The 27,720-nt window shown below is 40.3% G+C and overlaps 1 protein-coding gene across 3 annotated transcripts in view; it reads left to right on the top strand.

Annotated features, from left to right (window-relative positions):
• The window catches only part of LOC125462942 (adenosine receptor A1-like), an 81,035-nt gene that overhangs the window by 21,631 nt on the left and 31,684 nt on the right, over positions 1–27,720 (top strand). Inside the window, exon 2 of one of the 3 annotated variants that reach the window (XM_059653440.1) lies at positions 805–1,006. The exons of the other annotated variants lie outside the window; for them this stretch is intronic. Coding sequence (XP_059509423.1) covers positions 805–898 — 94 coding nt within the window. The 3' untranslated portion in view covers positions 899–1,006. Of the gene's footprint in view, positions 1–804; positions 1,007–27,720 lie in introns of those variants that run through there. 3 annotated transcript variants of the gene reach the window in all.

Below are 27,720 nucleotides of genomic sequence, written 5' to 3'. Positions count from 1 at the left end.
GCAACTAGATTACTGACATTATTCATAACAAAGAAGTCGAATATGGCAGATGTGCTTTTAATCAGGTCTCATGTTCCCAAGCTAGGCTGAGTCGACATTCAACATCGCCTTTGCACCATATTTGGTAAATGCAATTTTAGAGCTAAGTAAAAAATTTATTTATCATTCAGAAATGTAAAGAAAATAGCAATCAAATCTATCCATATCATTGCTAACAACAATTAACTGTCTGCCTTTTATCAGATCCCATTTAAATGAAGATGAGCTATTGAAACCTATGAGGATGGGCGTTTAAATGAACAATTTGATCACCTATTGTTCCAAACCTTCTCAAATTAGGACATAGTAAAGCCTCTTATTTCCATTCCAGTGCCTGTGACTTCAGGTTAATTAACCATATTTTACTTCCCACAATTAAAAACAAATTTCAGGTTCTGTTATAATTACTGATGATTAGATCTTTTAAAACAAAAGATGTGTAATGCAATGACATCGTGTGAATTCCATCTGTGCTCTGTGTGCATAAGCAGTAAAATTCTCTCTTGTTCAGAAACCATAACTTGCAGCAGCGTGAAATTAGATCCCTCTCTGATTTGATAAACCTCTTAGTGTACAGCCCAAATCCCTTTTAAATATTGTTATACATAATTGATAATACTATATGATGATTTGGTTGTTGTAAGAGTCACTCATTTTGACTACATGCTATTGCAATTGATTAATAGTTTTGACTTGATTAGTTGCATTATCCAAATAAAGATGTGACAGTTAACTTCCCAACGTACCAAATTTTGTCTTGCGCAGTCAATTAAAATTCCATGAAAACACCATCCGAAGACTTGGTGTAATTCTGGAGATATCCAATTCTGTGATGAAAAAGAGACTGAAGAATCCATGAACAGTTGCTCCAGAAACACTGTGGTATTCAGACATTCCATAAGAAACATTTCAAATAACAGAACTAAGATCTATTTCCCAGACTCCATTTGAACTTTGATACAGAATAAATAAATAAATACATGGGCTGACAATTTATCTTATTCTCGTAGAGAAATCAAAGTGAATTTTGTAAGAGAACTGGCTACAATAGTCCATTTCCCTTTTATTTCTGTTTAAGAAATACTTGTGGATTTGACAATTCCATCATTGTTTATGCTTTAAAGAAAATGAGAAGTTTCAAAGCATTCCTTTGTTTTGAAAATGAAACTTCAGATAAGATATTTTAGCACCATACCAATTGTCATTTTCAGTCATCATTATGTTTGAAAAATACTGAAGAAACAATCATGCAATCTGATGAATAAGCACCGGTTTGCTTTTGAACTTAGTCTGTTAAATCCATGCTGGTTTAGTTAAAAATCCAAAATTCTGACAGTAATTGTAAATGACAAATTATGTTACTTTTCATTTTTGACTTGCTGGATTTAATAGACGATTTTCATCTTTTGTCAACATATAAATTGGGTTGTTAGATACCCACCTAATGCATTACCCTCCAGTGAAGTCTTTGCTATATTTAAGAGATTTTAAGTGGCAACACTAATTATTCATCAATATGCGTTATTGTAAATAAATAAGAATTTAATACACATCCCCTTGAACATTAGTAGAGTGATGGCTTTGTTATTGCTAGACTGTTCAATCCAGAAACCCATGTAATGTTCTGGGGACTCAGGTTCAAATCCTGCCATAGCAGATTGTGAAAATTGCATTTAATAAAAAAAAATTCTGGAATTCAGAGTCTAATGATGACCATGAATCCATTGTTTATTGTCAGGGACAACCCTTCTGATGCACTAATTTCAGGTAAACTGTTCACCTATAATGTATTTTTTTCAACAACTCTAGTCCACTTGTACACGCTATTGAATTTATATACCTCAGTGAACATCCTAATTGAGCAAGGTCAAGTGGAAATGCTAGCGTAGCTTTGAAATATGGTAGCTTGATTTAAGTGCCTTTTGTGGCTATATATCGTTACACTTGCCAGAAGTATTCATTTCACTGGCTGTGTTGCCATTTCCAATAAAATAAATGCACAGCACTAAACTATCCCTTTATCTATTTCAAGCTTATTAAGCGTGTCCCTATATGATAATTGAATAGTTAATTTCTAACAGTAACCCAGTAAATTCAGTTGCAGAAGTCAGCTTCGAGCTGCTCAATTTAAAACTAGCTACCCACTGCAGAGGTATATGCAACAGCACTTGGACAAGGTGAGAATGGAACTCTATTGCCCCTTAGGAACAGGATCCAGATCTCTAGATTGGCTGGCCAATCCAAATGGCTAGGAGCTGGCTAGTTCCAGTATTGCCAGAACACAGTCGTGGCTCCTGCCAGTAGGACAAGAGTCCTGTGGAACAGATTCATGGACACTACATTTTAAGGCAAGTCTGCAGCTTTTAGGCAGGGAGGATTCAAGAACCCCAGAGAGGGTGGTCAGGTGAGAGGTATTTGGGTTGTGTTCAAGAGGTTGGAGGTAGAGAGGGTGGCACAAAGAATTCCATTTCAGTCGCTGGGCACAGGGGATTCCTCAAAGAATGTAAATCCCTTCCTCCCCACCTTTTAACCTTGAATTACGTTGGCTGAAGTCATTATGTGGCCATTAACTTGGAACTTAAATGTTTCATCAGGCCAAAAAGATATTGGGCTGCGCCTTACCCCACAACAGCGTTGAAGACCCCTCTCGGGAGTCGGTAGCAATACAGTTGGCTAGCTACCCATTTCATTTTATGTGGCATGCTGCCTTCAAAGACTCTGGCCTGGGTTACCATGAAACTCTGGCCTCTGTTTGTCCAGAGCACACTCCTGGCTTGCTCTTCGCTGCTCCTTGTTCCTTCCACCTTTTACCCATTTTACATAATTATAGTTTCATTAACCCTGGACTGTAGGCCTTGACTGACTCTTCAGAATTTGGCTGACATTATAGTCTGTATTCATGATGACAAGTTAAGAGATGAATAAAGGACTTAGCTCATATTCCATGTGCTGCTTGCAAACTTAAAATCTCTTCAATTAATTTGTTCTGTCGTGATCTTGATGGAAAATTTAATGAAGAATGAAATGGCTTCCCTGTATAGTACAGTACATCTCCTCAGTTGTGATGAAATACAAATACAGATTCAATAAGGCACAGGAGTATTACAGTCACCATGTTGAGGGACCTGAAGACACAAGTTTCTTTGCTTGATACACTACTGTTCTGCTGATGTTGTGTCATCTGATCAAAGCATATTCTTTGATTGAGGACATAGAATAATAGTTATATTTTCCAAATAATATCTTGACAAATTCAGAACTGTCTTGTAATACTTTGTTCATATTTTTGTAAATAAAATCAAAGTTTGGAGTAAGGACTGTGTTTGTGGGGCAGACAATGCTGCTAGGAACCTTCCTTTAATCCCTTGCCTTCCAAAAAAGGAAACAGCATTTATTTCAGACTGCACGTATTGGTGAATTCTGAAAGAGAACATGATGTACTGTGTATACATATGAATCCAACTAATTGCTATGTCAAGCTGAGAAGGGATTCAATGACTCCCCAGTTGTCATTTTGCTTTCAATGGGTTTTTGCTTTAGAATGGGTACAATTAAAACATTTAAAAGGCATTCAGATAGGTATATGAACTGGACAGATTTAACGGAATTCGGGTCAAATAGAGTCATAGAAAAGTACAGCATGGAAATGGACCCTTCAGTCAAACTTGTCCATGCTGACCAGATATCTTAAATTAATCTCGTCCCATTTGGGAGCATTTGGTTCATATTCCTCTAAACTCATCGTATTCATGTATCCATTCAGATGCTTTCCAAATGTTGTAACTGTATCACCCTCTACCCCTTTGCCAGCCTACCATCCTCTGCATGAAAAGGTTGCCCCTCAGGTCCCTTTTCAATCTTTCCCCTCTCATCTTAAACCTATGCCCTCTAGTTTTGAACTCCCCTCGCCTTGGAAAAGGATCTCAGCTCTTCACACTGTCTGTGCCCCTCATGAGTTCTTAAATTGTAGAAGTTCACCTCTGACACTCCAAGGAAAATAGCCCCAGCATATTCAGCGTCTCCCTATAACTCAAACGCTTCAATCCTGGCAGCGTCCTTGTAAATTCTTTCTGAATCCTTTCAAGTTCAGCAATATATTTTCTCCAGCAGTAAGACCAGAACTGAGCACAGTATTCTTAAAGTGCCCTCACCAACGCCCTGCAAAATGACATCCCAACTCCTATACTAAATGCATTAACCAATGAAGGCCAGTGCGCCAAATGCCTTCTTCACCACCTTGTCTACCTGCAAATCCACTTTCAAGGAACTGTGCACCTGCACCCCTAGGTGTCTTTATAAAAACTGAAAGAACTACAGATACTGTATATCAGAAACAAAACCACAAGTTACTGGACAAGCTCTGGAGATCTGGCAGCATCTGTGAAGAGAAATCAGCGTTAATGTTTCAGATCTGATGGAATGGAGGAAGTTTTGAAAAAGGGTCACCGAACCCAAAACGTTAACTCTGATTTCTCTTCACAGATGCTGCCAGACCTGCTGAGCTTTTCCAGCAATATCTATTGTTGTTTCCTCGGTGTCTTTGTTTGGCAACGCTCCCCAGGGTCTTACTATTAACTGTATAAGTCATGCCCTGATTTGTCTTACCAAAATGCAGCACCTCACATTTATCTAAATTACACTTCATCTGTCATTCCTTGGCCTATCCGTCCATCTGATCAAGGTCCTATTGTACTCTGAAACAATTTTCTTCGCTGTCCACAAGACCACCAATTTTGGCATCATCTGCAAACTTACCAACCATACATCCAATATTCACATCCAAATCCTTGATATAAATGATGAAAAGCAATAGACCCACCACCGCTCATTACGGTACACCATTGGTCACAGGCTTCCAGTTTTTAAAGACAATTGTATTTCATTTTAAAATGCCATTGTCTAAAACAGTTCTCAAACTCTCTTATTCAAATCACATCCAGCCAGGAAAGGGAATGATGGAAATGTATCTTCAGAGAGAAAAAAGGTTGTATGACACGAACCTCAACTCATTGTGAAACAACCCACTCAGACTATTGGTCTGAATATAGCCACCAGCACCAATGCAAAGTTTGACCTGCAAGGAAACAGCACACACAGATCTAATGATCTAGTCATTATCCTTTTCCCTTTGATAGTTTTAACCTGGCATCATATTAAAGAGATGTGTAGTCTTACAGCTGCTGTGATACCAGCAATGAAGCCTGAAGCATTCATGCATAATTTGTGCACAGCCAACCAGGAAGGCAGAAGAACTTCAAACCACCCACTTTTTATTTTAATTTTAAAATGGAAATAAATGCACAATTGCATTAAAATTGATGCCAAATCAAAGATAAATAGGCTTTTAGAAATTAATTTTATTTAAACTTCGCAAAATATGTAAAACTTTTATTTATTTTGTTAGAAGTTGATATTCCACAAATATAAAATTAACTTTTCAGGAGCAGTTGAGGATGTTTAGAAACAATTATGAAGTGAGTCCACCTTCAAAGGCTCAGGACATCTCATTCAACGAGGTGTAATGTTTTGTATGAATTTCTAGCAGAGATTAACAGTATAAGACAGGAAGATCTCATTAATATGGCTACAAGAGAGATAACAGACTATGGGGACTTTTAAGGCACACCTTAGGTCGTGGTGACTGAATAGCAACTTTTTGATTTCTCCATTGTTCTGCACATGTGCAAGCACCTGAAGTTTCTCTCGGTTTTTAGTCAAGTAGTGACAATGAAAGCTGACAAATTTGACAGTATTTCTTTACAAAATCCAGATCATTTCCTCCTCCATTGCACAAGTGAGAAGTTTTTCTTTAGAAATTGTTTTTGCTGTATGCTTATAGCTGAACTATAGGTGAATCAAACTCTCTGTACGTGATAATGTGTTTGCCATTTTGCAAGTATTGTTCCCTGCTGGAGCTGACCTGTAAATTATGTCATTATTTGCCATGTGCTAACTCAATATATTCATTTGTAGGATCTTTCAAGTTGACGGCCAAGGTTAGAGTTAACCCTAACCCTCTTGCTACAGAGTCCCCTGGCAAATTTCAATTTTAATTGGAATCTTCTTTTTTTGTTGCCCTTAATTGTTTGGAAAACAACTTTAATTATCTGAAAATACTACAAATCTGCAACAAGCTCAGTAATTTCTAGGAAGAGAATACAAGTCTTGACATTTGTCGAATGTACCCTTTGTAATAACTAAGGTCTCAGAAAATATAAAGATGTATTCTCATAAGTTTGATAAGAAAAGCAAGATGAATGTGTGGAGGTCAGTAAAATGTTTATTAATTTCACCTGGTTACGTAGACGAGAGGTCAGTTGAATGGCCAAGGTATTGTTTTTGGAGAACAAAAACAAAGTTGCTGGAAAAGCTCAGTAGGTCTGGCAGCATCTGTGAAGGAGAAAGCAGAGTTAACCTTTCAGGTCTGGTGACCCTTCCTCAGACCTGATGAGCTTTTCCAGGAACTTTGCTTTTGCTCCTGATTTACAGCATCTGCAGTTCTTTTGGTTTTTAATGTTCTCGGAGAATGGGATATTTTAATTCATTCTTGAGAAGAGAACATTGCCAATATGGTCAGCATTTATCAGCAGTCAGCAGTTTTGACACCACTGATTAGTTTGCAAAGGCCTTTTTAGGGTGACGTTGTTACCACCAGCATTTGTTGCCTATGCTTTATAACTCTTGAGAAGCTAGTGGTGATCCACCTTGTTGGACTGCAGCAGTAATAGTCGCCATGATTCCAGAGGACAGCAGTCTGTTAGAGGGAGACAACTGGTGCTGAGGTTAACTATGGTGTGGGTCACCATACCTCAGGCAAGGGGGAAAAGTTTGAGAAGGTGGGACCTCTGTGATGACCTCAGCTGGTACGGAAATTGAACCGATGATTGTTGGGATCATTACAGCCAGCTGTCCAGCCAACTGACCCCCAGTGTTGCAATATGTCAGGTCTAGATGCAGGCACAATGCTGATAGGAAGGGAATTACAGGGTTTTGACTCATTGACAGTGAGAAATCTAGTTCTATGGCAGGATACTGTGTGGAGAATTGGCAGGTGATAGTGTTCCCATGCGTTAGCTTCTGTTGTGTTAGAGGTCATAGATTAAAGAAAGTGCTGCTGATGTAGGAAAACATAGCTCACCGCATTAGTGTGGAACTGGAGATGCATGCTGGCCAGATTAGATACAGAGCTGCCCTATCTCCCTGTATAGAGTTATACAGTTCAGCATTGTGATCCAGATAAATGTTATCATTGTCATACTGTAGCGGCTGACACAATACACTCCTGCTTACGTATCGCTTCCATAAACTCTGATTAGAACTTAATGATTTCACAAATGCTGTTTGAAGTGTCCGTGCTCTGTAAACATTAAAATGAATTCAAGGTTGCTTGGGATATTTTTGAACCTGGATTAAATCATATCATTGCCAAATATCCAGCAGCACGCTTACTTTATGTACACTTTTATTCTAGAGCCTACATGTTACTTGATTTCAGTTAGTGCACCGGTAAAAACCTTAAATTTATTTGGAATGGTACCAGGTTAGTAAATTAAATGGAATTATATTCAGCATTGATATAGAATGAGGAAAGAAATTGTGGAGGAGGCATACAATCTTCTACAAATATTTATTTCAGAAATATGTGAAGGCACTTCAGAAATATCAGATCATTTTGTGCAGCGATAATTACAACAGATATGGCACTCATTTTGTACATAAAATAAACACTGACATCAGAAAAGAGATATTAACAAAGAGGTGCGATATGGGGTTGTGGGAAAAGATTGCGAACTGGAGCCAGCTTTTCAGAGTCGGAGAAACACTGAAAATCTTTTTAAAGATGGTAGGTGTCAGAAGTACCACACCAGAAGCCCATCAGATCTCATTTTTTCCAGGAATAGGAAGGGGATAGGACATGAGTCACTGAAAATTCAAACTCCGGTGGTACAGTGCTTAGTTCAGAGAGATCCCATTATGGCTGTTCCAAGTGCTCTAACCTTTACTGTGAGAGTCATGAACACATGGAGTAGATATAAATAATTTTGACAATTCTATTTACATGTCATGCTGTGAAGTTAGTTAAATACCCAACCTTTTGACCGTGAGAAAAAAGCTGCAGCTATCAGAGTTTACAATAAAAAGATACAGACTGCTGGACTGTTGGTTGACAGGCCATCTGCCATACAATAGAAAATCCCAATACAGGTTGTTCTTCCATAATGTGATATTTGCTTTCTTGTGTGACCTCATGCTATAGAAAATCATGTAAAATGGGAAATTGCTGTAGAAAATCGCTATACCTGTTCAGCAGAAAATTCTTTTTTCCAAACAGCATCCACTAATCGTTAATCACGTTACAACCAATTTGCGTTAATGAAACACAGGTTATAGCAGAGCTACCTGTATCATGTGTTTCTGCAGTTTCATTGAATTCATTGTTGACAATTCCAAAGGACAGTCATTACAGCTGAGCTCATTATGAATTGGAGTTGAATTTAGTTTCAAAAGAGAAAAAAACACTTTCTCAGAAGGATATACTGAATGGACTTTTTTTATTAACACTTTAAAGAGATGTTAAAGGATTCACTCTCATCAATGTAGTTAGTAAAATAAAAGTTATTTTTGCATCAATAACTGATTGACCACTTGAAGGGATTTGACGTGGTGCGGTGCCTCAGTGGTTAGCGCTGCAGCCACATAATACAAGGGCTTGGTTTCACCCTCCGATGACTGTCTGTGTGGAGTTTGCACATTCTCTTTGTGTCTGCATGGCTTTCCTTCGGGTGCTCTGATTTCCGCCCACAGTCCAAAGGTTAGGCGGATTGCCATGGCAAAATTGTCCAGAGCATCGAGGGATGTGCAGGCGTGGTGGATTAGCCATGGGAAATGTAGGGTAAATGGTATAGGGCAAGTCTGGGTAAGATGCTGCTCAGTGTATTGGTGTGGACTCATTTTCACAAGGCTCTTGATTTGTTCCTATAGTGGGTGCCAGGCAAGTGGCTATGCGAATGCAATCGGGCATATTAGTGGAGATAAGAGAAGGCTGAGAGAGGCTATGTGAATGGCTTGGAGGGCTTGGTGATAGTATAGTGAGTTAGAGAGGTGTGGGGCTGGTAAGGACCTAACAGCTTTTTAAACACTTGTGGCAAAGTCCAAGAAACCAAGACTTGTAGCCAGAGATAGTAGGAACTGCAGATGCTGAAGTATCTGAGATAACAAGGTGTAGAGCTGGATGAATACAGCAGGCCAAGCAGCATCAGAGGAACAGGAAAGCTGACGTTTCAATCCCGGACCCTTCTTTTCTGAAAAGAAACATCAGCTTTCCTGCTCCTCTGATGCTGCTTGGCCTGCAGTATTGATCCTGCTCTGCACCTTGTTATTTAAGACTTCTAGCCAACTCAGTTGGCCACCTCAGATCTGTTTCAGGAATCAGTGGACCTAACTAGATCCTACCCTACTTTTCCAGAGTGAAAATTGCCCATGAAAGGCACTTTTATATTGAGGTGGAGGTGCAGAGCATATCCAGATGATTATTGTTGTACAGAGATGTGGGCGACCAACTAGTACAATACAGAGCCTTAGGGCGAAGGACAGAATAGACTATAGTGTGGAGCTTTACTCCATGGCCAAACCCATTCAAAATTAGGAAAGGTGTTCCAAAAGAATATCCTGTCAAGGTTCATCAGTGGAGGAGGCTGATTAAGTCATTCTGCTGGAGTAGCAGTGGTTACATCTCCACTTTATAGCTGATTTGATTGGAAAGAAGACCAATAAACTTGAAGTTTTTTTTATTATAGATTCCCTACAGGGTGGAAACAAGCCCTTTGGCCCATCAAGTCCACACCACCCCTTGCAGCATCCCATCCAGACCCATCCCCCGAAAACCCACACACCCCTGAACACTACGGGCAATTTAGCATGGCCGATCCACCTAGCCTGCACATCTTTGGACTGTGGGAGGAAACCCATGCAGACACGGGCAGAATGTGCAAACTCCACACAGACAGTCGCCCGAGGCTGGAATCGAACCCGGGTCCCTGGCACTGAGAGGCTGCAGTGCTAACCACCAAGTTGATGTGGCAGAGCAATAGAATTTGTATGATTGCAGCAATTCTTTGTGGTTACTTAACATAGTCTTTACCTCTTAATACTACCTTCATCTCAGCATAGGTGGTTGAGCATTCACCACCTGAACTCTATAGTCAAGCATTCGTCTCAGCTTCTCCAGCTTGTCCTTGAAGCTCTACCTCAAAACCTACCTATGACTGAGCTTTGTCTATTTAATATCTGCTTCTTTAATTCAATGCCTATTTTCTGAATATTCCGACTGCAGGCCACCTTGTGCTGTTTTCTACATTAAAGAATCCGTATAAATGTAATTTTCTGCAATATTTATTTAAATAGATGTTTTTAACAAATCTGCCCACATCAGAGCATGATATGACTTTGGTATATAAGCATAAGTACATAAACATAGGTAAGAGAGCAACAAAATGCAAGGACTACTTCTTCTGCCCTTATTCCTGCAGTGTAATGTCAAGAAATCCCACAATTCCAAAGAAGATTAAGCAAATGAGGATGGCAAACAATGATGTGGAAGGCCTAGCTTTGTCAACTGAGTTAGCTCATCATCATTACAGTGAAAAAAGGGAGTTGTGAGGGCCGAGGGCTTACACCTTCCTAAAGTTACAGCTAACCAGTGCTAATGCAAATCTCCTATCCAGCCCATCTCAGCACTCATCCTGTCCGCAAGGCCGACTGCGATCTTCTTTCAGAGTCGCTGAGCCCAACTCTTCTCCTGCTTGGAATAAAAATAGCATGTAATGGGGTATTTTAAACCAAAGCACCTGTACCAAGTTGGCAAATTTCATGCCTCAAGCTACCATCTTAGTAGCAAAATCTGGTCCTTTTTCGATGACCAGATTAATGATGAACATATTAAAGGTTAGGGACCTTACCTCCACCCTGTGTCAGCGTAATAACATCGAGGCAGAATTTCCATTGAGCAAGTTGTTGAGCCAAAAAAATTCTTAAAATGTTACTGGACCTTAGGAATTGCCAAACATTCCAAACATTTGATCTAAAAGTATTTTTTAGAAAACAGTTACGGTGATGTACAAGACAGGGAAGTATTTGATTGCCACTATACAGTAAAGCCAAAACCAGATATTGCTGAAAAAACTCAGCAAGTTTGGCAGCAGCTGTGGAGGGAAAGCAAAATTAATGTTTCAGGTCAAGTGTCCCTTCTTCAGAATAGAAGGGCCACTGGACCCAAAATGATAATTACGCTTTCTCTACAGAGATGCTGCTAGAACTGCTGAGTTTTACCAACAGTTTGTGTTTTTATTTCTGATTTCCAGCATCCACAGTTTTTTGAGTTTTTTATTTGAACACTGAAGCCTACCAGAACTTCCTAAGTAATGACAGTAACATTTCCCTGCTGAAATAAAGGTGAGAGTGCTTTACTTTAACCAAATTAATATTTCCCTGAATACTCTTGTTTAAGCTGAAGTTTTTCTTCATCAATCAGCTCAGACAGATTATGACAAGCCTATTCGCCCAGAGGTAGAGAACTACCATTGCAAACAAGGCCCCATTGTTTAAACTGAAAATATTTTCTGTTCAACCTCTTTAGAAATTATTTTTTCCCAAAATTACACCCCACTAGAGTAGATAGGACTTGAATTCCAGTCTCCTGGCTCAGAAATTGGGACGCCAATAGAGGACACCAGCTGATGTGACTGACCTATTAAAACTGCTACTCTTGGCATTGTTTATTGGTAAAGTACAATTGGCTTGATTTTAGTTTATATTGCTTTCATTCTACTGAAATACCTTTGGAAAACTCCTATGTTAATCCTGTATGTTAAACATCCTACGTTAAATGTGTTTTATAAATGAAAACTGTTGTTGTTGATAGTCAACTACTTAAGAATCTGCTCAGCCAGGTTTCCTACAGGCTGTAACTGTAGTTGAGAAATAATGCCAAAATACAAATGAAAACTAATTCACATAATCAAATCACTAACCAGCATTAGATAGAAAAATACACACAGATGGCAATAAAATGTTATTGCCTACTGACAGTCACAATCCATTAACAATCACAGAATATGTTAAAATCCTTACGTGCACATTAATTGGCAATATTTCTTCAAAACATCATTTATAGTTGGTTGCATCATGTTGCATGCACACGCTTGGTGTACTGCAGTGAGCAATGGCTCATTATACTGTTCATCCTCTCTGACAAAATACTGAAAACCTCAGCTAGCATCATAAGTCATGCAGTTTGGATATAACTGCTAGTCTCGGAGCAAAAAGCAGAGGTAGATTTTGAAGGATTAAAATAAATTAAAACTTTTCTTCTTATAATAAATACAGAAAATGGTAGATTTTTCTTTTGCTTTTGTATTCCCAGATCAGAATGTTTCACACCTAAAGCATTAACTGGACACCAAAAATTGACTGTCCATGATGCAACCCATCCAGTATCTCATCCAATGGGGAGAAAGGGTTTCTGTGGTGGAAATGCAGAAACAGGAAATATATCTGACAATGTGACTATTTTTCCTAAAGTTCCTGAAGTCAATCTATGGAACATATTTCTCAGGAGGCACAGCGGAGTAAGATTTGTTACGATAAAAAAAATTGATAGGATTCACTCAAAAAGTACTTTCTGAGATAGAGTGTGTGAGACATTACATTTGGAAGGTGTTGCATATTTGGAAGGAACGGGTAACTTCAGTCTTCCCAAAACTCTATCAATAAGGACGTTCCTCCTGATGAGACTGAGTCTGTTGTAAAATAATGAAAGAGGCCATGCTTAGTCAATGACTATCTATCAGGGAACGGGAGGTGACCTAGATAAGTGCTATTCTTTTAAACTAACAAGATACATTTTCCCAAGCCTTTTCAAAAGTCTATGAATGTTCACACAGTTGAAAAGGAGTAGGTGACTATATAAATGGTGAAGGCCCCATTATTTTATTCATTTCCAGCATGTGAGCATTGTTGATTGGGCCAACAATTTGTTGCCTTTCCCTAATTGGCCTTGTGAAGGTGGTGATGAGCTGCCTTTTTGAACTGCTGCAGTCCACTACTGTAGGTAGACTCACAATACCATTAGGAAGGGAATTGCATGACATTGATCCAGCAACACATATGGAAAAGTAATATATTTCCAAGTCTGGAAGAGCGGCTTGGAGAGGGATTTGCAGATGGTGATGTTCCCACATATCTGCTGTCCTTCTCCTATTCCATATTATGGGCTTGGAAGATCCTGGCTACACCGCCTTGGCGAATTTCTGCATATGGCCTGTACTGCTGCTACTGAGCATCAGCGATAGAGGAACTGAATGTTTGTGAACGTTGTGCCAATAAAATGGGTTGCTTTATCCTGAATGATGTCAAGCTTCCTGAGCGGTATTGGAACTGCACTCATCCAAGCACATTATATCACCCTCCTGAACTGTGCCCTGTTAATGGTGGAAAACCCTTGGCAAGTCAGGAAGATTCCTAACCTCTGACCTGCTCTTGGAATTATATGGCTAGTACAGTTTCTGGTTAATGATAATCCCCAGGAAGTTACAAGTCAGGAATTCAATGACAGTAATGCTGCCAAATATCAAGGGATCATGGTCAGATTTTCTCTTGTTAGAAATAGCCATTGCCTGAGCCTTCTCTGACATGAATGTGACTTGCCACTTGTCAGCGCAAACCTGGATATTGTGCAGGTCTTGCTGCATTTGGTCATGGATTGCTTCAGTATCTGAAAAGTCGTAAATAATGCTGTACAATGTGCAATCCCTAGACTATGCTGAATCTTCCAACCCACAATTTGACTTCACACCCAAGTACCAGTGAGGTTCACTGCCTCTAGCTCAGAGTACAAAGAAATTATAGAAATGTTCATGGCTCATCATCACCGTAGGCACCATTATAAATAATGGATTGGGAGAGAGCTGAGTTTATCTCTAGTGGCCCTTGCAATGAAATAACACCTGAGGTTCACTTAGAAGGGATAAGTAAGAGCAGGCATTACTGAGAATGTGTCGAGCCTTCCTTCAACCTCCAACAACTCTCCCCATCAGTGAGGCAGTAGCACCTTCAGAAGAGATAATCAGTGGGGAGATTATCCAAAACAGAAATCAAAGTATTGCAGCTATAATTTAACATCTGCCGAGTCAGGTGTAGGAGTTAGAAAGCTTTTTTTGATTTTCTTGTCAACCATATTGGTCTGAAATTTCTTTAGGCTAATTTTTATGTTAAAGAAGTAAATGTAACTCATAGATTGCTGGCAAGGATAGGAAATTTCAATATATCTTGTATGTGTATTGTACAGTTGAATGAAGAGGGCATTCAAGCTCCCAAGTGTCTGACAGCTTTTTGAGAGAACTACCTAACCAACCATTTTTAATATTCAACTCTAAGAAGAAAGTAACTGCTGCATATGACAAGAATTTACACAACAAAACACTTATGGGTATTGTAAAGAAGACTAGAAGGCAGCAAACAAGAAATGAAAAAAAAAGCTATGAGAGATACACTAGTTACACTCAAAGAGGTAAATTTCACAAAGCTTTGAAAGAAGAGAGAAAGTTACAAAAATGTAATACTTTAGGGAGACAGTTCTAGAGTCCAGTGATGCGCTCTGACCAACTGACAGTGGAGAGGGTTGGAAAATAAATGTGGAATGGAGTAGGGGTGCTTAGTGAGTGTAGGTATCAAGAACATTGCAGATATTAGCCAGAACACAAGCATGTGGATATGGAGATTTGTACAAGGAAGGTTTGAAGGGATTGGTGATGTTCGAGATTTGTGAAGGCAGATATATGGGAAGAGTTGAACGTGTGGGGTTAACCTTTGGAGAACAGAGGGGAAACCACACTATGTGGCACATAGATATAGAAGAAGGTAATGGTAGTGAACTGGGACAAAAATAAGCAATAATGTAACAGTGGATGGAGACAGTCTTCATTTGGGATAACACGGTATGGAGCTGGAGGAGCACAGCAAGGAGTGGTGGGGATTGGTCAGTGAGGTGGGAAGGGTACCTAGGCGGGAGAGAAGATGGACAGGTTGTGTCAGGTCAAGGAGGTGGGGGTGAGAGGGAGGGTTGGTCATGAGATGAAGCTGGGAGTGGGGAGATTTTCAAACTCGTAAAGTCCACATTGAGACCATTGGGCTATAGTCTCCTGAGACGGAATTTGAGATACTGCTCCTCCTCACTGACCAACCCCCAACACTCCCTACCTGCACTCACGATCGCCATCCCACCAACCCTTCATAGACCTAACCCTCTTCTCTAATTATTTCTGTGCTCCCTTCCTCCTCCCCATTTCTGAAGAAGGGTCCCGACCTGAAACATCATCTTCCCTGCTCCTCTGTGTTCCTCCAGCTCCACACCGTATTGTCTCTGACTCCAGCATTTGCAGTCCTGACTACCACGGTTCTTCATTTTGGAGCAGACCTGGTATTTGAAACACAGCTCAGCATCAATAGGACTCTTGAGATTGCATACAATCATGTTCGGTTTCAACAAGCATTTGGGAAAATTGATTAATTTAGCCCATAAAGTACACGCTTACTGACAGGAACTGAAGTAGGATGTCATGTTATACTGAAGTTATCATAACAAAGCTATGCAGGTCTCACAACAGCTTTCTTTTTTAAGTAGTAATACCATTCCTTCATAACTAGATAGAACACTAGAAAAAATCATAAAGAAAATATTGTTAGTATTGTCTTTTTCTTCATGATTTCTGTGGTTTTTCATTTCTCTCCCATTCTCTATTATTTTATGTCAATTTAACTTAATTTCACAATTCTTTCTACTTTTCATCAAAAAATGATTTTATTTATCAGTTTTATTGGTAACCTGCCAGGCCTCAATGTTTCAACATTTGTATCTTCCAGCAGTTCTCAGTGATTAACAATCAGGAATGGGAGCCCTGGCTGATTGTTTCTCTCTCTAGTCAATGGATTTAGAAGTAAACTGTCATCTCTAAGGCCATGTTTCGAGCAGGGGTTTATGACTAAGTAAGGCACCAGGCTGTGTGTTTACCTCTGAATGAAGGGAATTGGAAAACATTGGACAATAGTCAATACAATGACATGCTCTGACAGTGGGGTGTTGTGGCTTTAAGAAGTATTTGCGCACCAATTATCCAGTGTTTCAACTTTCAAAGGCTAAAAACCAAGCAAATGGAACCATCAAGCTGTTTCTAAAGTTAGTCAGAGACATGCATTGGTTTTAAATTGTTTGTATGGTTACTTAGCCAGGAAGGGTTAGATGATTAAAACCTGCACTAACTCCTGAGTAATTTTAAAACTGTCAAGTATCCCCTGATAGCATTAGAAACATGCCCCCAAGCTGAACCCACACGCCCAGTTCAATGCCCCTCTCTGCTCCAACACCCCCAACTCATTCACAACCTGCTGTGCCCTTGCTCTTCTCCACTTTACAACCTGAAGTGTCAATGATCTGCTCTACTCACCTGGCACCCTACTCCTCACCCACTTATCTTGTATAATCATCTACTCTCCATAGCTTCTCAAAGTGCCTTTGGGACCTTTTAAGCCCTAGATTACAGCAGTTGTCTCCCCCCACCCCATATCTAGGGGGTGGCAATAACTTAGTGGTACTCATGCTAGACTATAAGGGCGGTACGGTGGCTCAGTGGTTAGCACTGCAGCCTCACTGCACCAGGGACCCAGGTTCGATTCCAGCCTCGGGTAACTCGTCTATGCAGAGTTTGCACATTCTCCCCGCGTCTGCATGGGTTTCCTCCGGGTGCTCCGGTTTCCTCCCACAGTCCAAAGACGTGCAGGCTAGGTGGATCGGCCATGCTAAATTGCCCATAGTGTTTAGGGGTGTGTGGGTTATAGGGTTATAGGGGGATGGGTCTGGGTGGGATGGTCCAGGGGGCGGCATGGGTCGAAGGGCCTGTTTCCACACTGTAGGGAATTAAAAAATAATTAATCCAGAAATTCAGGTAATGTTCTGGGAACCTTGGTTTGAATCCCACCATGTCAGAAGTTGAACTCAATAATAATCTAGAATGAAGAACCTACTGAATATCAGAAAATCCCATTTTGTTCAGTAATGTCCAACAGGGAAGGGAATCTGCTGACGTCACCTGGTCTGGCTGACATGTGATTCCAGCAACAAAACTGATTCTCAACTGCCGTCTGAAATGGCCCAGCAAGCCATTGTGTTCAAAGGCTACTGAGGACAGGTAATAAATACTGGCCAGCCAGCGTTACCCACAGTGAATAAAATAAAAGGGCTCACAATCAGCCTCAGCATGGATACTTCAATGTATTCACAGAAAAGGTGTGGTCCTCAAGATGTGACATTCAGAATTCCAGATGAGAAATATGGAATTCCTCGGCACGTTAGAGAAAGAGAAGGGAGCTGATAGCAATTATCATTCTTGGGAAGATTCGACCCATGGTTGGAAAAGTGATCGGTTTGCATTTACAACTGATAGATTTTGCTTGAGGATTTATCTTAGGGGACAAATGGAAGACAGTTAGATTTATGTCACTAGAAACCTTAACAGTGTATTACAGGGAAAACAACTTCATAAACTAGAATGCTTAAAGTAAGAGTAATGCTTTAGCAATGAAGAATCAACCATTTGAGACTGAGACTGCAATTTGTAGCCCAGATACAGCACTTAGCCAACTAGAAAGTGATGACTAGCAGTTTACATAATGGAGATCATTTGTAGTTCCACAGTGATTTCAGAGTATTTTGACATTTTTGAGTGACAAAATTTTCCAAGCTTGCTGATTATAAACAATTTCTGCGAATATGCTTATCAGTGATAAAAAGCCAAGTGCAGGCAGGTCTGAATGAATCAGGAAACTGGATCAAATGGAGAGAGATGTTATCTAAAATGAAGAAATGCTACAGAATACAAATAAGTCATAGGATAGTAAAAATTGGCTGAAGGAGTGCTGCGTATATAAGTAAAGATTAAAGTTGCACAGCATGTTTTTAAAAAAGTGACCATTATTGAGGTATTTAAGACCCCAATGGAAAGAGGAAAAACAATCTCAACAAGATCTCCAACATTAATATAAACAGTTAAGACAAAAGGAGGTGGGGGAGGGTTTCACCACACAGGAAGTGGTAAACATTTTGAATAGGCAAAGTAGGAAAGATTGGAAGTGAAAGAATTGTACAACCATTGATATTCCTGAGTGTGGGAAGAATTATCCTAATAACCAGTGTTGGATTGCTAGACTGGCTCACACTTGGCGCTTAAATTAATACACAACACCCTATTCTTTGTAATCACAAAGACATTGTATGCACACAGCTCCTGCTTTAATTCAACAAAGTTGGTGATAGCCATTTACAAGCACAATACTGCAGCTGCTGGAGATCTGAAATAGACGGAAAATGCTGGCGAGACTCAACAGGTCTGTCAGCATCTGTGGAGAAAGAAACAGAGGGATGGTTTTGTGTTCAATGGCTATTTTTTTGAGAACTATTTCTGAAGTTTCTGAGTTTCTCTGGCACTTTCTGATTTTATTTCAGTGACAGTCATTGCTTGATCAAGGCATTACCCTGAGATATGAACCGATCAGGTCAACCTGCCTGGCTTAAAATGTAAAACAAAGCTTGACAGTTAACTGCCAGTCATCATCCAATTGGTGCATTCTCCATTGGGATGCCTCACATTACACATGCCAACCAATCAGTATTTCCCTCTTTATATTGTATACATTTCTTCTTTTTATTTTGATACTCTTGTGAATTGTCCGGATATGTGTTCGATCAAATATTTAGAAACAAATGTTATTTTCTTTAGAAAATTGTAAGTTTTCCACTACCAAATGACAGTTTGATTATTGCTGACAGGAGACCTATGTTGTCAAAACATTTCCTTTGCACGCATTAGAACAAATGCAAGAATGTGAAATTTTCTTCCAAAAGGGAAAATGAAAGATTGTTCCTTACCTCAGAAATACAAAGATAAGGAGGTGGTACTTTAATATCGCAGTGCCTTGTTTGGACTGCTACATTCAGTTTTGGGCACAACACCCCAAGCAGAATGTGTTGGCACTGGCAGTGTTACAGCATGCTATCAGCAGAATGATATCATGCTTCAAAATTATGATGATGCGCTGTGCAAACTTGACTAGTGTTTCCCTCAATTTCGGGAATTAAGGAGGGATCTAATGTTGTTTTTGCAATGTTTCAATAGTGCAGACACAGAGAAATAATCTCTGGAAGATCCTGGAGATATTGTATAATCTTAAAAATTATAATTAGGCCAGAATTCAGAAGCACTATCTAGCTGTGGATGAAGTGTCATTTGAGATTGATGAATGTTTTATCTATGACCATTAAGTGGCATGGAACTATAGAAGAGCTTAATGGCCTGCTCTTGTTTTGATAGCAGTGCTTCCCAATTTTCCTTGTCCATTTCGAGGCTTTGAAATTGTTGCAATCCCATGATGAAAACTGTGAGGGGTTTGGGGGCTGGCAGGGGTGGTTGGAGGGGCTATGACAGCTACAGCACGGCTGATATCACTTGGTCTGAGCTTCATGCAGACACTGCTGCCTCAAAGTTTCAGTTCACTTGGGCCCCCAACTACTATATCCTCTATTTTCATTTACAGTGTGTGGATCTCCATGGTCTAAGTGTGGGAGAGGCTTCCAGAAGCAAAAATGGCTGCACAGCATAGAGGATACCTAGCATAGAGGATGAATCTTATAGGGTATCCAAATCCATTCTCCCCAGCTGGAAATTCAGTGGTGTTCACCAGCCGTCTTGAAATTTTTTTATTCTTTGATTGGTTTTGGGCATTGCTACTGAGGCCTGTCTTTGCTGCCCATCCCCAATGCCCTTGGGAAGATTAGAAGGCCTGTCCTCTTAAACTACTGCAGTCCACCTGGTGCAGTTAAACCGACAATGCTGTTGGGAAGGGTGTGCTAGGATTTTGACTCAGTGACGGTGAAGAAACAGTGCTATAGTTCCACGCAATGTGGCTTCAAGGTGACCCAGCAGATAGTGGCACTTGCATGCATCTGCTGCCACTGTCCTTCAAGTTTACAGAGATCACTGATCTAGAAAGTGCTGTCGAAGGAGCCTTGGTGTGATGCAGCATTTTATCTTGTATGCAATACACGCTGCAGTGGCAAAGTATCGGTGTTGGAGGGGAACAGTGTTCAAGTTGGCAGAAGCAGTCTTGATCAATTGGACTGAGAGATAGTAAGAACTGCTAATGCTGGAGTCAGAGATGACAGTGTGGAACTGGAGGAACACAGCAGGCCACGCAGCATCAGTGGAGGAGGAAAGTTGACATTTTGGGTTGGGACCTTTCATTTTCTGAAGAAGGGCCCTGACTGGAAATGTCAGCTTTCCTGCTCCTCTGATGCTGCCTGGCCTGCTGTGTTCCTCCAGCTCCACACTGTGTTATCTCTTGATCAATTGGACTGCTGTGTCCTGCATAGTGTTGAGTTTCTATCCGCATTCGCTCTTCATTAGCGTTCACGCCAAGACAAAACAAAGAAAAGAAATATTGTGATAGGAGCTGCACATTCTGATTCAGTTAATCTGCCATTTATGAAACCTATTCTATCTCTGTTTTATCATCACATAAAGAGTCAAGTAGATATCCATGAAGGTCTCTCCCTAGTCCACTACTAAATACTATATTTTGTAAGTATTAAGCTAGGCACTTTGTAACATCTTTTATCTAACATTTGCTCTCTCCCTTTGAGGAAATATTTTGCCCCAGCTCAAAGTTTCCCAAAACCAGCCTAACTTTATCCATACCTAGTTAGAATTTTAATTAGCAGAACATAGAACATAGAACAATACAGCGCAGAACAGGCCTTTCGCCCTTCAATGTTGCTCCAACCTGTGAACGAATCTAAGCCCCTCCCCCTACACTATCCCATCATCATCCATATGCTTACCCAAGGACTGTTTAAATGCCCCTAATGTGGCTGCGTTAACTACATTTGGCAGGGAGGGCGTTCCACGCCCTTACCACTCTCTGAGTAAAGAAGCTGCCTCTGACATCTATCTTAAATCTATCACCCCTCAATTTGCAGCTATGCCCCCTTGTACAAGCTGAAGTCATCATCCTCGGGAAAAGACTCTCACTGTCTACCCTATCTAATCCTCTGATCATCTTGAATGTCTCTATTAAATCCCCTCTTAGCCTCCTTCTCTCCAATGAGAACAGACCCAAGTCCCTCAGCATTTCTTCGTAAGGCCTTCGCTCCAGACCAGGCAACATCCTGGTAAATCTCCTCTGCACCTTTTCCAATGCTTCCACATCCTTCCTGTAATGGGGCTACAAGAACAGTGCACAATATTCCAAGTGAGGCAGCACTAGCGTTTTGTACAGTTGCAGCATGACATCACGGCTCCGGAACTCAATCCCTCTACCAATAAAACCTAAAACACCGTAAGCCTTCTTGACAGCACTATCAACCTGGGTGGCAACTTTCAGGGATCTATGTACATGGACACCAAGATCCCTCTGCACATCTACACTACCAAGAATCTTTCCATTGACCTGGTATTCTGCCTTCATATTATTCCTCCCAAAGTGAATCACCTCACATTTATCCATATTAAACTCCATTTGCCACATTTCGGCCCAATTCTGCAGTTTATCCAAGTCTCCCTGCAACCTGCAACATTCTTCCACACTGTCCATCACTCTACTGACTTTAGTGTCATCTGCAAACTTACTAACCAATCCACCAATGCCTGCGTTCAAGTCATTTATAAAAATGACAAACAGCAGTGGTCCCAATACAGATCCTTAAGGCACACCACAAGTAACCGGACTCCAGGCTGAATATTTTCCATCAGCCACCACTCGTTGCCTTCTTACAGAAAACCAGTTTCTAATCCAAGCTGCTAAATCTCCCTCAATCCCATACCTCTGTATTTTCTCCAATAGCCTACCATGTGGAACCTTATCAAAGGCTTTACTGAAGTCCATGTACACCACGTCAACTGCCCTACCCTCATCCATATGCTTGGTCACCTTCTCAAAAAACTCAATGAGGTTTGTGAGACATGACCTGCCCTTGGCGAATCCATGCTGACTATCTCCAATCAATCTGTTGCTTGCTAGACGATTATAAATCCTATCTCTTATATTCTTTTCCAAAACTTTTCCTACAACAGCCATAAGGCTCACAGGTCTATAATTACCTGGGTCAGCCCTACAGCCCTTCTTGAACAAGGGCACAGCATTTGCAATCCTCCAGTAATCTGGTACTAAACCTGTAGACAATGAGGACTCAAAGATCAAGGCCGAAGGCTCCGCCACCTCCTCCCTAGTTTCCCAGACAATCCTTGGAAAAATCCCATCCAGCCCAGCGGATTTATCTACCTTCACACCTTCTAGAATTGATAACATCTCCTCCTTACTAACCTTAATCCTTTCAATTCTGGTAGCCCATAACTCAGTCATCTCCTCTACAATACTCTCCTGTTCCTCAGTGAAAACAGGTGAAAAATAATCATTTAGCACCTCTCCAATCTCCACAGGGTCCACACACAACTTCCCACTTCTGTCTTTGACTGGCCCTATTCCTACCCTAGTCATCCTCTTATTTCTCACATACCTACAGAAAGCTTTAGGGTTCTCCTTTATTCTACCTGCCAATTTCTGCTCATGTCTCCTCCTTGCTCTTCTTAACTCTCTGTTTAAATCCTTCCTAGCTAATCTGTAGCTCTTCATCGCCTCATCTGAACCATCTCATCTCATCGTCACATAAGCCTACCTCTTCCGCTTAACAAGAGTTACAATTTTTTTAGTAGACCACGGTTCCCTTACCTTATCATTTCCTCCCTGCCTGACGGGGACATACCTATCAAGGACACACAATATCTGTTCCTTAAACCAGCTTCACATTTCAATTGTCCCCATTCCCTGCATTTTGCTAAGCCATTCTATGCCTCCTAAGTCTTGCCTAATCGCATTATGATTGCCCTTCCCCCATCTATAACTCTTGCCCTGTGGCATGTTCCTCTCCCTTTCCATTGCTAAAGTAAACATAACCAAATTATGGTCACTCTCTCCAAAGTGAATAAGCTGCTTCTTAGAGAACTAGAATTAATTCTTCATATTCCCAGTCTGCCTACAACTGTTTAGCAAGTCATAGAGCTGCTTCAAAATTTACTGTCAATTTTTAAACGATTTGCTCAATTAATTGTTAATTGTATCAGTTGAGATTAAATGCAAACATGTGGAGGCCATTGATTGGGTTGTGAGCACGTATAAAGGGACATCCATCTGGTATTTACATGGAGGGAGTTGCATGCAGCAATCCTGTGTTACAGAACTGTGAGGTGGTTCATTGGCTCAGTTGGCCTTTGCTTACAGCAACCTGAAGAACTCCATGTTTCCTGCATGTATGGATTGTGAATGGCTACAGCTCCCTTTGTGTAATTTAAAGGTGTTTCTTCTGAAAATGTGTTTACGCTTTGATCACATACTCCTGATCTTTGGCTACCTGTGTGGAGGGAGGCAGGAATGTGCCTTTGCAAATGAAGGCTGGAGAGAAATGCAGTGGAGTTTGCCCAGGTTCATCCCGAGCAGCTCCATGACACTGGACTCTTTGCTCTACGGTCTGTTCCCGCTGATATACACTGAGACAAACATTGACTGTGACTGGAGGACCATCAACTCAGTGAAAGATGCTCTTTGGCCTGCTCGAAACTTGTTGGCCTTCCAGGGCATGGAGTTGACTACAAACCAGTGTGGCAAACTGGCACATTCCAATGTCCAGGACTATATGCTGAGGGCTGCACTGAAGCTTGGGGCAGCTGTGGCCAAGGGGCAGTCTGGAAAAACCACCATTTAAGGCCTTCTTGCTGAAGGTATATAGGGGTCTGCTCAGTTATTGAACCCTCCTCCTGCCTTACTGCATGTAAATATAGACTTGTATGTGTAAGAGATGCCCTTGTTATGATAGAATCAAATTTAAATGTTTTTTGCTGACTTGACATGCTATTCTACAAAATCGAACTACATTTGTGGCAATGTATATATACAAAGATGCTTTATGAATAAAGTATACTTTTGAAATTACAAAGAAACTTTGCAAAGGAAGTCTGGAGAGAGATACAGTGGCTTTTGTTGAGATTTGTCCCAAGCAGCTCCATGACATAGGACTCAGTGCTCTATGGGCTGTTCCCTGGGATGCACTCCAAGACAAACATCCACTACACCTGGTGAACCATCAACTCAGTGGAAGATGCTCTTTGGTCTGTCTGAAACTTGTTGGTGTTATTTGTTACAGTTTGAACAAGTTGCAGACAACTTTCTGCCCAGAATGTGATGAATGATATTGCCCAGGTGTCCCACAATACCAAAGCAGTCAAGTGAATATGAACTCAAGCTGGTACCAATGCAAAACACTCCCACTTTATTAGTAAGAAAACTACAATAATTTTTGATACTAAACATAATATCCCAAATCCAGTTTTGCCCCTTAAAATTACAATACTTAACTGAGTGTCTTGTAAATTTATGCAATTGCTCTCTCTCTCTCTCTGACTTTGTCTCTGGGGCTGCAAAGTTGCTTTCTTGCTCTCTCTTGCTTTCGTGTGCTCTCTCTCTCTCTCTCTCTCTCTGGATGGTCAGCTGGTCCCTACCTCTTGCCATGCTGGTCTCTCCAGAAGGCCTCTGACAGTTCCAGGAGACATTTCCAGGTGATCTCTCTTTTGCTTTATTCATGATGGTTTTCTTGAACTTCTCTATAGTTTTGGCCAATCAGGGAGATATGCTTGATAATTTTAAATGAATCAACCATTTAGATGGCATACCACTGTTAGTTTCTTTGTGTAGCATGACCCAGTGTCTTTCTGTCTGGGCTGACCTTTGCTTAATGGATAAGTCATTAAGGGTGCATGTGCAAACTAACTGTTGCCTTTTACATTATGCTAATATTATTAGTACCTGGTTACTACTAGTATGTGTGTGTGTGTGTGTGTGTGTGTGTGTGTGTGTGTGTGTGTGTGTGTGTGTGTGTGTGTGTTTCCAAGTTTCACTTGACCAATGTAGCCTTCCAGAGCAAGGAGCTGACCTCAACTGAATGTTGCAAACAGGCACTCCCAAGGTCCAGAAACACATGCTGAGGGATGCAGTAAAGCATGAGGCAGCTGCCACCGAGGCTCAGTGGGGAATGACCACCATCTAAAGTCTTTCAGCAAAAGTTAAATGGGGGAATCAGACCCTCCTAGTGCCTCAGATATATGTAAACTTAGTACTGCATAAGTAAGAAATGTCTTGGATTTTTATTTTGTTCTCAAAGTGCAAAGATTATAGATTTGAACTGTTCTAGTGACTATGTACGTATACAAAGATTTTTATGAATAAAGTATAGTTTTGAATTTAAAAAAAAGGGTTCCTTCCAGTTCTGCTCCTGGCCCTGGTCAAAGTATCCATAAAAAGGTCCAGGCATGAGCTGTTTACAGGCCCATTTGCTTCCTTCTGTCCCATGGTATGTCCACACTTGGGTGCTCCTGGGGAAAAAGCACAAGGTGTCTACTGACTAGTTGAGGCTTCTGGGGATAATAAGCTTTGCAGGATCTTGATTGTATTTCTAAGCCCCGGTCAATTTTGTAATTAAATTTAAGGTTCCTTTAATAATTGGATTTCAGTTACATTACCCCTTTTAAGGGTCTTTCACTGAACTTGTGCAATTAGGTTTGAAGGGTGTTCAAGAGATCATTAAAAGAAATTCACTTTAATGAGTGGTTCTTCAGTTATATGGTTAATTTAGTTCATTTGCTTTATTTAAAATGGCATCGAGGGACTGATACAAGAGCTGTGGAGTCAGAAAATATTTATCTGTTACGTACCTATCCCAAGTAAAGATTGACCTTGCTTTCTTCTAATACCAACTTTTTGTTATGAATGTAATAGTAGTGTTCTGAGGTAATTTAGTATTTAAACAAATAAAACACATCATACAAGGGATACAATATTGGAATTTCATCTCAACCTGTGCTTGTAATTAATCTCACACAGGGCAGTTGAATATCATTCTATCAGTTGGGGGCAAAACTTACCGTAAAATTAGTTTGAATGTTGGAATTCCAGCTGTGGTACAGGTCAACAATGCAAAACCACTATCAGTTTAACAAAATATAATTTGTGAATTAGCATATTGCTGAGAGAAGACATATAATGGCTGGTATGTGAACTTGAAAAGGATCACACTGGTACTGTAGCAGGTGACTGGAAATCGCAGCAACAGTATTAATGAGCGTCTAAAGTATTCTGCATCCCACAACTGGTATATCAGATAGTAGATGTTATCTTTGTTACTGTTTTTCCATTTAGTGAGAATTAAGCAAAAAAAAATGGATAAGTTTTGTACCTTTAAAAAAATTGAGCAAAAACAGCATCTTATTCTTTAGTGGACTTATTGTTTCCATAAACTGATTATTTGTCAGAATTGAAAAAGACAGTCTGTGTTTCCAGAATCCGTTATCATCATGAGCTTCTGAGGTATTTCAGCACTATAATGAGATCACACGATGAAATATTAAAACCATAAATAAAACAGGTTGTTAAAAGCAAGAATGGTTCCAAATTTGTATTTTTTGAAAAAATAACTTGCATTCAGAAAATTCTTTCATTTCTGCCAAAGAGAAAAGGCTATCCAGGGTCTAGTGGTGCACTGGTAATGTCCCTGCCAATGGGCCAGATGGTTCATCTCAGGATTTGATGACCAGGGAGATGTATCAGAATAAGTACACAAAGAGATAAAAGCTTACCGTTCAATGTATATGATTTGATGCTCAGATACATTTATACATCAATCTCTCCCTGGTGTTTGGGGATCTTTTATGAAAGATATTTTCATTGCCCTATAAGCAGTGAATATAGAAATGTTGTTGTGATGGAATACTTGGCCCAGCTGTGTTACATCTGAACATGATCCAATCTTTCCCAACCACAATGTCATCCCTTTATGTAGTGAGTTGAAGATGTGTGGTGCTGAATCTCCTATAAGCTCCACAGCCCACACTGCTGTTGATTGTGTACAAACCTAAACATCTCTACGATGTACTGATGACAGTGCATGATGATGTCACCTCGGACAGTGAGAAGTGGGGGCCACAATGCATTTGTGGTTTTTGCTGATGAAGTCAATGTTGCCAAAGCACAAGAAGCTCCCACAGTCAGGAAATCTAGTTATTATGAATCTTTCTGGTTAACGTGAGCCAGGAATTTTATCTTGACATGTTGGACTTAATGTAGTCAATGTAAAAATTAGGTTTCTTTGTTTGAAGTCCAACTTGTCATACAGACTCCTCTAACCTAGCATTCTGCTACACGTAACATGACTCTCCACGCAGCTGTAAATATGCCCAACTGGAATACTTGTGCATACCATGTTATTCTTATCTGACTAGTTTTTGGACTCTTACAGACATGCAGCATGGTGTAACAATAAAATAGCCCAAAGATCTGTCACCTTTTTTCAGATTGATGATTTGTGTTATCACATTGGAGCATTAAGTGCACTAGTTATAATGTTTAATGAAGTGTGATGCATTTTGATTTTGACTTCCATTGATGTGATATAATGATGTAAATGACTATGATACCATAAATGGTGGCTGCAATGACTGCCCATGGCATAAAATGAATTCAAGCTGTGAATGCAAT

The sequence above is a fragment of the Stegostoma tigrinum genome, chromosome 21 (genome assembly GCF_030684315.1).
Source record: "Stegostoma tigrinum isolate sSteTig4 chromosome 21, sSteTig4.hap1, whole genome shotgun sequence".
In the NCBI taxonomy this organism is placed as follows: Eukaryota; Metazoa; Chordata; class Chondrichthyes; order Orectolobiformes; family Stegostomatidae; genus Stegostoma; species Stegostoma tigrinum.
Note: the sequence above shows the minus strand (reverse complement) of the source record. Positions and strands in the feature narration are given on the sequence as shown.